This window comes from Pecten maximus, chromosome 17 (genome assembly GCF_902652985.1).
Source record: "Pecten maximus chromosome 17, xPecMax1.1, whole genome shotgun sequence".
Classification (NCBI taxonomy): Eukaryota; Metazoa; Mollusca; class Bivalvia; order Pectinida; family Pectinidae; genus Pecten; species Pecten maximus.
The window spans coordinates 10,748,508-10,759,661 of NC_047031.1; the positions used below are offsets into that span (position 1 = coordinate 10,748,508).

General features: G+C 36.4%; 1 protein-coding gene across 2 annotated transcripts in view; it reads left to right on the top strand.

Annotated features, from left to right (window-relative positions):
- LOC117315614 (tudor and KH domain-containing protein-like) overlaps positions 1-10,277 on the top strand; it is a 32,600-nt gene extending 22,323 nt beyond the window's left edge. For both annotated transcript variants that reach the window (XM_033869879.1, XM_033869880.1), the window contains exons 9-11: positions 3,676-3,740; positions 6,800-6,948; positions 10,022-10,277. In XM_033869879.1, the coding sequence (XP_033725770.1) occupies positions 3,676-3,740; positions 6,800-6,948; positions 10,022-10,087 (280 nt within the window). In that variant the 3' untranslated portion in view covers positions 10,088-10,277. The remainder of the gene's footprint in view (positions 1-3,675; positions 3,741-6,799; positions 6,949-10,021) is intronic.
- The last annotated feature ends 877 nt before the right edge of the window (positions 10,278-11,154 follow it).

Sequence of the window (11,154 nt, forward strand, 5' to 3'; positions counted from 1 at the left end):
TTCTTCACTGAAACATAACTTAAACTCGGAAGAATATTCAACTACATACTAGATTATCTGTTTGGTTATCAGTGTTTTGTGTTGGCCAATTTTGCAGGAGACAGGAGCTTCAATAATTGAAAATTTGAATTTGTAGTTTTCTACTCTACATGTATATTTGAATATTACTCCATCTCGTGAAACTTGTTTCGCCAGGCATAGTACAGTAAACTATACTTGTCATCTATCTTATTATCTTTTTTGCCTGAGAAGACAATGCATGAATATTTGGTTGTGCTTTTCTTAAGTTTCAACAATATAGCTAAGTTTATTTTGCATGAAACAGAAGCTTGAATAATTGAAAGTTTGAACAGTATGTTAAAATCTTCTTCTCATTAACCAAGAGGCCCAAGAGTCATGATGCATTAACTATCAGTATGTATTTCAGAACTCGTATAACCGTAAAGTCCCATGGGTCTCTTGTTATGATTTGTCAACTTTTGATAGCTAGCACAAACTTAAAAAAACACACTTCCTTACCCGAAATAATCTCCCTTGAATCATGATCCAAAATAAATGAATGTAAATACAACTGTGTTTCTATAGGGATATGTAAATACAACTGTGTTTTTAGCTCACCTGCCCGAAGGGCAAGTGAGCTTATGCCGTGGCGCGGCATCCGTCGTCTGTCCGGCCGTCCGGCCGTCCGTCCGGCGTCAACTTTTCCATTCAAGCAACTTCTTCTCAATAACCGAAAGGCCCAGAGACCTAATATTGGGCCTGTAGCATGCTGGGGTGAAGGGCTACCAAGTTTGTTCAAATGAATAAAGTTGACCTTCATTCAAGGTCACAGGGGTCAAAAAGGCTAAAATCTTTAAACGACTTCTTCTCAATAACCAAGAGTCCCAGGGAGTTGATATTGGGTCTGTAGCATGCTGGGGTGAAGGGCTACCAAGTTTGTTCAAATGAATGACCTTGACTATCATTCAAGGTCACAGGGGTCAAATATGCTTAAAAATCTTTAAACGACTTCTTCTAAATAACCAAGAGTCCCAGGGAAATGATATTGGGTCTGTAGCATGCTGGGGTAAAGAGCTACCAAGTTTGTTCAAATGAATAACCTTGACCTTCATTCAAGGTCACAGGAGTCAAAAAGGATAAAATCTTTAAACGACTTATTCTCAATAACCAAGAGTCCCAGAGACCTAATATTTGGCCTGTAGCATGCTGGGGTAAAGGGCTACCAAGTTTGTTCAAATGAATGACCTTGACCTTCATTCAAGGTCACAGGAGTCAAAAAGGCTAAAATCTTTAAACGACTTCTTCTCAATAACTAAGAGTCCCAGGGAGTTGATATTGGGTCTGTAGCATGCTGGGGTGAAGGGCTACCAAGTTTGTTCAAATGAATGACCTTGACCTACATTCAAGGTCACAGGAGTCAAAAAGGCTAAAATCTTTAAACGACTTCTTCTCAATAACCAAGAGTCCCAGGGAGTTGATATTGGGTCTGTAGCATGCTGGGGTTAAGGGCTACCAAGTTTGTTCAAATGAATGACCTTGACCTCCATTCAAGGTCACAGGAGTCAAAAAGGCTAAAATCTTTAAACAACTTCTTCTCAATAACCAAGAGTCCCAGGGATTTGATATTGGGTCTGTAGCATGCTGAGGTGAAGGGCTACCAAGTTTGTTCAAATGAATGGCCTTGACCTTTATTCAAGGTCACGGGAGCCAAAGGGGCTAAAATCTTTAAACGGCTTCTTCTCAATAACCAAGAGTCCAAGATACCTAATATTTGGCCTGTAGCATGCTGGGGTGAAGGGCTCCCAAGTTTGTTCAAATGAATGGCCTTGACCTTCATTCAAGGTCACAGGAGTCAAAAAGGCTAAAATCTTTAAACAGCTTCTTCTCAATAACCAAGAGTCCCAGGGAGTTGATATTGGGTCTGTAGCATGCTAGGGTGAAGGGCTACCAAGTTTGTTCAAATGAATGACCTTGACCTTCATTCAAGGTCACAGGAGTCAAAAGGGCTAAAATCTTTAAACGACTTCTTCTCAATAACCAAGAGTCCCAGGGAGTTGATATTGGGTCTGTAGAATGCTAGGGTAAAGGGCTACCAAGTTTGTTCAAATGAATGACCTTGACCTTCATTCAAGGTCACAGGAGTCAAAAAGGCTAAAATCTTTAAATGACTTCTTCTCAATAACCAAGAGTCCCAGGGAGTTGTTATTGGGTCTGTAGAATACTGGGGTAAAGGGCTATCAAGTTTGTTCAAATGAATGACCTTAACCTTCATTCAAGGTCACAGGAGTCAAAAAGGCTAAAATCTTTAAACCACTTCTTCTCAATAACCAAGAGTCCCATAAACCGAATTTTTGGCCTGTAGCATGCTGGGGTAAAGGGCTCTCAAGTTTGTTGAAATGAATGACCTTGCCCTTCATTCAAGGTCACAGCAGTCAAAAAGGCTAAAATCTTTAAGCGACTTCCTCTCAATAACCAAGCGTCCAAGGGAGTTGATATTTGGTCTGTAGCATGCTGGGGTGAAGGGCTACCAACTTTGTTCAAATGAATGACCCTGACTCACATTCAAGGTCATGTCGATCAAGTATGCTTAAATCTTTAAATGACTTTTAGTGAATAGCTTAAGTGCTGAGAGACATTATATTGGTCATGTAGCATGCTTTCAAATAACTGCAGGATCCATATATGAAAAGATCACTGCATTGCAGGTGAGCGATTTGGGCCCATTGGGCCCTTGTTATAGGGATATGTAAATACAACTGTGTTTCTATAGGGATATGTAAATACAACAGTGTTTCTATAGGGATATGTAAATAATACAACTGTGTTTCTATAGGGATATGTGAATACAACTGTGTTTCTATAGGGATATGTAAATACAACTGTGTTTCTATAGGGATATGTAAATACAACTGTGTTTCTATAGGGATATTTAAATACAACTGTGTTTCTATAGGGATATGTGAATACAACTGTGTTTCTATAGGGATATGTAAATACAACTGTGTTTCTATAGGGATGTGTGAATACAACTGTGTTTCTATAGGGATATGTAAATAATACAACTGTGTTTCTATAGGGATATGTAAATACAACTGTGTTTCTATAGGGATATGTAAATACAACTGTGTTTCTATAGGAATATGTAAATACAACTGTGTTTCTATAGGGATATGTGAATACAACTGTGTTTCTATAGGGATATGTGAATACAACTGTGTTTCTATAGGGATATGTAAATACAACTGTGTTTCTATAGGGATATGTGAATACAACTGTTTCTATAGGGATATGTAAATATAACTGTGTTTCTTTAGGGATATGTAAATACAACTGTGTTTCTATAGGGATATGTAAATAATACAACTGTGTTTCTATAGGGATATGTAAATACAACTGTGTTTCTATAGGGATATGTGAATACAACTGTGTTTCTATAGGGATATGTAAATACAACTGTTTCTATAGGAATATGTAAATACAACTGTGTTTCTATAGGGATATGTGAATACAACTGTGTTTCTATAGGGATATGTGAATACAACTGTGTTTCTATAGGGATATGTAAATACAACTGTGTTTCTATAGGGATATGTAAATACAACTGTGTTTCTATAGGGATATGTAAATACAACTGTGTTTCTATAGGGATATGTAAATACAACTGTGTTTCTATAGGGATGACTTCCTGTTGCTGCCCTTCCAGGCTATACAGTGCTGTCTGGGGGAAATCAAGGTCAAAGGTCAGTATTGAGGTGTCTGGTGATATCTAAGGAAACGTCACACGTCCATTTCATGACTTCATTATATCTAACTTTGATCATATAGTGCACACTTGTTAATAGTGCACAGTGTTATATGTCATTGCTGACAGGCTGTGAGAGGAAATAGTTAAACGAGGACCAGCGTGTTGATGCGTTGTCTCAATTTTATTCAATTAACTTCTAAAACATATATCGGACCAAGGTATCTGGAATCAAGTATAAACTAATAAAACAATATTAGAAATAAACAACAATATCTGGAATGGAGTTATTTCCCCTTAGACCATAATACTATTAGATATCTCACAGACCAGTAACACCATATACATAACATGCTCCCCTTAAAAAATTGAACCCTGTGAAATTAACAACTGGTCTTGAGAAATCTTATTACATGACATGAATATATAGAAATCAAGAATTTTACGCTATACATTTAAACGTAACTATAAAAAAACGAGTAAATCTAAAGTAAAACTTCCCTCACACAACACCATGTCTCCATCATACCTACAGTCAAACCTCGATGTATCGAACTTCGTTGATTCGAATTTCTCGCTGTATCAAACTTCTTGCTTGGTCCCGAATTTTCTCACTATATAACACTACTAACAAACCTATGTATGATTCGAAGTTTTCGATGTATCGATCTTTTTTCATGACCCGTTAGCTATGATATTATAGGTAATTGACATCTTATGATTCGAACAAACAAATTACCTGTACGGACCACTGGACAGGTGTTTGTCGTGACCCCTGCGGCAAGATTTCACACCTCTCCCCCAAATGCCCTGACTGATAATAGGGATAATGATAGCATGTGTTGTCACTCCCGGTCATGGGGTTAATTAATAATTAGACCAAATTTGATAGATAAAAGGTGTATTTAGAAGCCATGACATTTAATCACTCTGGTAAAACATTTGGGTAGTCGTCTCTGATAATCTCCGCCGCCATTGAAATCAGTGGTCAGTGAGTAAATTTTACGGAACTGTAAAACAAGCGGATCAATTTCAAACACAAACAATTAGCGATGTCTTCACTCATATTCAAAGTGTCACGTTTCAAACTTATACATAAATATCCAAGTAAATCGATTATTTGTCATTCAATCATGAATTCTCCAACCGATCGGCATTCCGTATACTATATGCACATTACGTAAACGCACGTGTCTTTAGCAGATAAACCTAATGACTTACGTAAGTGTGCATTGTACTTCTTATGCTTTATCTCTTAGGTATAATTAATGAAAAGTATTTTTATTTTGTTGTGTTTGAGGTATAAATTAACTAAACTTTTCGATGTGAGCCTGACAGGCGACGATCAACACGAAGACATTGAGGACATGTAACGTTAACAGATATGGTCATTATCAAGAAAACATCGATCTATTGTCAACCATGAATAATTCAAAGTCCCGCTGTTTCGAAGTTTTTCTGTTAGTCCCTTGAACTTCGAATCATCGAAGTTTGACTGTATATCTACCCTCCAGCTGCGCATTTCTGGAACACAAATACAAGGATGCAGACTTAATAATATGGGTAAAAGAATTTCACATACAAAAATACAAGTTATTAAGCTGCACTTAAAATTATATTAATTTCAGTAATTTAACAAGAATTGTAATAAACTTTTAGTAATTATTTATGACTTCTACAATATTCAAGTAATCCAAACTTTAGGCACATAAAAATGTTAAAATACAATAATCATATGACATACACTTTGTACCTGTACAAGATACTATACAGTAATCAACTATGAACCCAAAAATGATTACATTTGATACAGTAGATCAAATGCAGATTATCATTCTGAAACCCATCAAGTCCTTCATTCAAAAATAATACCAATAATATGATAAATGGTAAATCCATTGTGGTAATACTCAGCAAACTTTATTATATATAATTTATTATGTACATATATACAAACTTGCAATATCACCATGTTGTGTATTATACCATGTGATTGTCAGTTATAGAGTAAACCATGAAAATTATTCTAACAAAGCAAACAAAGAACCTTAAGTTTCCTCTGCTATATCAATATCTGATCAAATACAATGTACAACCATACAATATGCGATTAAACTTGCAATGATAACGTTATATTCTAATACTCTGTAACAGTTCAGCATATTGTGAAATAAAACTCATGCAAAATCAGCACATTATTCATCACTCGATCACCTATATAAATCATCAAATATAAATCATTTCTTTACGACAAATCTTCCTGCAATGTACATAAAGTAATTACATTCCGTACTCATTTTTCAATGAAAAATACTGTATATCATCTTAAAATATATACTATCACAAATGCAAGCAATGTCATGACAAATATTTATACTAGAGGAGGTGGTCGTGCACAGATCTTTGCCCTTGTTTTTAAGTCTAGGTCGAGAAACGAAAACCATCTTGCATTTTGGGCTGGCTCACCTTTCAAATGTGCCAACTACTCATATCCCTTCCCTAAATTTGTTAAAATTAATTACCATGACGTATTTTCAAGGTCAAATGTCTTAAAATGACTTCTTCTCAGCAATCAAGAGGCCCTAGCTGCATGAAATGGTCATGATATTTGGACAAGTAGCATTCTGGGAGGAAGGGCTACCAAATTTGTTTCAATAAATGACCTTGACCTACATTCAAGGTCACAGAGGTCAAATATGCAAAAACCTTTAAATGACTAAATATTGGGCCAGTAGCAATACTGAGGTTATGGGCTTGTTTGTTGAAGTGAATGAACTTGAGATACTGTTTAGGTCACATTGGTCAAACATTCTGGGCCTTTAGTTTAAAGATGCCCTAATTCTCTGTCATATCAATTTAGATGTGACAAAAACAAGATATTGAGGCAAGATTAATACAACCTTCAGAAATCGGGATTTAATAAGTTACCCATAGAAATCAGGTTTAGTACTCACAAAAATAAACTACCACCAGAAAATCTCAAGATAACCAGAGAATTGAGACTACACACAACGATACTGAGAGAAGGTTTGTCTTATTTGTTTCCCTGTTTTCTAGGTCAGGACTGGAGTGAGGATGCTGTGAATTTCTTTGAAGATATCACTTATACCGCTAAGTGGAAGGTCATCATGGCAAAGAGAACCGGAACAAAGACCACCGAGGAATTAATACAAATTGTACAGCTCATAGACACCAACTCGCCTGTAGTGAGTACATTAGATGTCATACAATGATGATAGGTCACTTAACTAACAGTCCAAATGGGCCTGTATCACTCACCTGTAGTGAGTACACTGGATGTTATACAATGATGATAGGTCACTTAACTAACAGTCCAAATGGGCCTGTATCACTCACCTGTAGTGAGTACACTAGATGTCATACAATGGTGATAGGTCACTTAACTAACAGTCCAAATGGGCCTGTATCACTCACCTGTAGTGAGTACACTAGATGTTATACAATGATGATAGGTCACTTAACTAACAGTCCAAATGGGCCTGTATCACTCACCTGTAGTGAGTACACTGGATGTTATACAATGATGATAGGTCACTTAACTAACAGTCCAAATGGGCCTGTATCACTCACCTGTAGTGAGTACACTAGATGTTATACAATGATGATAGGTCACTTAACTAACAGTCCAAATGGGCCTGTATCACTCACCTGTAGTGAGTACACTGGATGTTATACAATGAACTAACAGTCCAAATGGGCCTGTATCACTCACCTGTAGTGAGTACACTGGATGTTATACAATGATGATAGGTCACTTAACTAACATTCCAAATGGGCCTGTATCACTCACCTGTAGTGAGTACACTAGATGTCATACAATGGTGATAGGTCACTTAACTAACATGAAACAAAGTGGGTTTAAGGTGGAAAACTTATTTGTTCATATTATGAGTTTGTTTTGAAAGGTAGAAGTCATTGAAAGTTGATTGTTGTGGTTTTCATTTGCCCCAAAGATTTAATTGTTCATTATTACAAGTTTGTTTTGTAAAGTAGAAATAATTTATGGTTGATGTTGTTGGTTTTATTAGCCCTTCATCATCAGATGGAGGGATGTTCAGATCGCTTTGCGTCCATGGTCCAGCGTCAGTCAGTTGTCTGTCCATCTATAAACAATACTTGTTATTGCTGTTTCTGGAGAAGTACAGAAAGGGTTTTTCTCGAACTCAATAAGTGGGTTCCCTTTGGTCCCTAGCTGCACTCATTTGATTTTGAGTCTGATCCAGAAATTGAAATAGCTGCCGGGCAGGCATCTTGGATTCTGATAATTGAAGATTGTTATTGCTATTTCTTAGAATCTACTGGAGGGAAAATGTTTTTAAAAAACTTCACATGTAGGTTCCCTTTGCCCCTAGTTGTGCCCATTTGATTTTGAGTGTGATCAGAAAAAAAAATGGCCAGCAGGCGTCCATATTGGATTTTGATAATTGAAAATTTTTAATCTGATCCAGAAACAACATTGCTTACAGAGGGCCATCTTGCAAATTGGATTTTGACGATTGGAAGTTATTGCTACCTCTTGAGAAGTAGGGGGAGAATTTTTCTCAAGTTGACATATAATTCATGACCATGAGATGGGAGACAATGCTGTGTGATGAACATATTATTATCATTGCAGGGCTTTTTCTCACTGATTTGGGAAAGGGCTTTTTTGTCTCATTTTGGGATGAAAATTGGTAAATTGGGAAATGTTTTTTCATGAATTAAATTTTGGGAATTGGGTTTAAATATGAAATAATTTCATTGGGAATGGGGCCAATTAACTGCCCCCAAAAAGCTCCCAGAAAAAGCTCTGTATGATTCCAATAGGCATATTATGTGATGATGATGGTCATCATCATGATGGTTGGTGTTGATGTAGAAATGAAGGTACATTTTAAGGGTAGGAGGCAAAGATATGTTTCCAACAATTCATGAGTTAAGAGTGTTCATAATTTCCATTCATTACTCAAATTGGATTGAAAAGAAATTCAATCATCAACTTACAAACAGAAACTAACAGGATGATTGTTAAATGGATCAGCTGATACAGTTTGACACATGTTCGGTGAATTTTCTTTAAATTTTCTCTGGAAACAGTACTGCATATACATAAATGGAAGCTGTCTAACTTACGAAAGTTCCAAATTTACTAGAAACTAGTAACTACTACTGAAATCAGTTACTGAAAAGAATAAACCAATGTTCTTTTATGTACCGATTGATCCTTAAATATGCCTATACATGTATAAACACCCAAATTGGTCAGCACTCTAGTGACTTTATTCCTTGAGAGATTTTGATCAAACTCCTCATATTTGTTTTAAGCTTGGGGTTGTTACAATGTCAAGGTAAAGGGTCAGTGTCAAGGTAACTTCATTCCTTAACATATTTCAATAATTGTTTGCTGGTTTTGCAATATTTTATTGTGCATCAAAGAAATGAGCCGGTCTATATTGTTGTGGCTGTGTCCTTACCCTAAGTGCTCTCGATAGCATGTAACGGGGCTCCCTGTATATGTTTTTCAATGAGGTAGTCACCAACTACTACAGCTTGACATATGTTTTTTCGTTTCTACCATATAAACCCAGCAAAGAAACAAACTTAAACCAAAAATATATGTTTTTAGCTCACCTGCCCAAAGCGTCAGTCAACCTATGCCATGTCATGGTGTCCTTCGTCCGTCTCCAACTTTTTCATTTTAATATTGTCTTTTCAATAACGAAGAGGCCCAGAGACCTAATATTATTGTAACATGCTGTGATGAAGGGCTACCATGTTTGTTCAAATGAATGACCTTGAATTACATCCAAGGTCACAGGGGTCAAATAGGCTATAATGTTTAAATGACTTCTTCTCAAAAACCAAGTGGCCCAGAGACTTGATATTGAGCCTGTAGCATGCTAGGGCAAAGGGCTATCAATTGCAAGCTTTTTTCAAATGAACAACCCTGACCTATATTCAAAGTCACAGGAGTCAAATAGGCTTAGATCTTTAAACAGTGATTTTTCCATAGAGAAGAGTCCTGATTTAATTAATATATAATATGGATTCCAATAGCATGCTGGAATGAAAGACTGAAAAATTTATTGACATAAATACGCCTAGCCTACTCTGATATTTGAATAAAGTGGTAATCAGCATAGTTTCTGCAGTAATGATCTAGATCAATTACTTCAAAGATGTAGAACCAGGCGTGTGATACAGACCTATTGGGCCTCTTGTTGTTTCTACCATATATAGCTATATTGTTTGTGTATATTTTATTTTTCTTGATTTCAGGATGTCCATATAGCACAAGAATTGGTCAAACATGGATTTGCAGAATGGGACACAACCAAATCTTAAAAGAAGTGTTTGAAGTCGAGGCCAACCTGAATGTGTTCTGAAAACTCATTAATCCAGTTGTGTTTCTCAATTACCAGTAATTTTATTTGTATTTGGACTTTGGTTTCAATTAAATTTTGAGTACTTGTATTAAATCACATTTGTATATATCAAATTTACAAATTCTAATTACATTTGTAAAGCTCTCATATCTTATGTTGTCATTACATTTATTTATGTCTTATCTTAACAAACAATGATCACCTGATTACTTCCGACAATTAAGCTTTCAAACAATGAATATCGATAAGTTTATGGCCTGAAAATCATTCATTAATACGGTGAAACCTGACTTGAGCAAATCATATGCTCCACTGTCATATCCGACACATTGACTTTACTGACACACTGTCATATCCGACACATTGACTTTACTGACACACTGTCATATCCGACACATTGACTTTACTGACACACTGTCATATCCGACACATTGACTTTACTGACACACTGTCATATCCGACACATTGACTTCACTGACACACTGTCATATCCGACACATTGACTTCACTGACACACTGTCATATCCGACACATTGACTTTACTGACACACTCTTATCCGACGCATTGACTCAGTCCCATAGTGTCAGTAAAATCGGATTTCACTGTATTTGTATTGCAGTCAAACTATTATAGTTCAGTCCCATAGTGTCAGTAAAATCGGATTTCACTGTATTTGTATTGCAGTCAAACTATTATAGTTCAGACGTTTTACTTAAATCCCTTAATTCAAGATTGGAAAGTGTTTTGATTTTGCTTTGTTATGAAAATCATTTCTGTCCAAAAAATTATCACAAAACTGAAAATATCACTTACATATTTACTTTACACTTATATTTTGTCCTGCCTGTAATGAAGTGAGACTGCTGCGACTTTCCCAGTGTCGTCATTAGCATTTCAATTCAAAGTTTTGTGTTTTTAGTGTAACGTGCACCTGGTCCGTCCCAAGTGTCTCTCGCCAGGCACTGGTACGGGGCAGTTGCTGCTGTGCGCACCAGCGATGCTCAACCAAGCACGCCTAGTGGAAG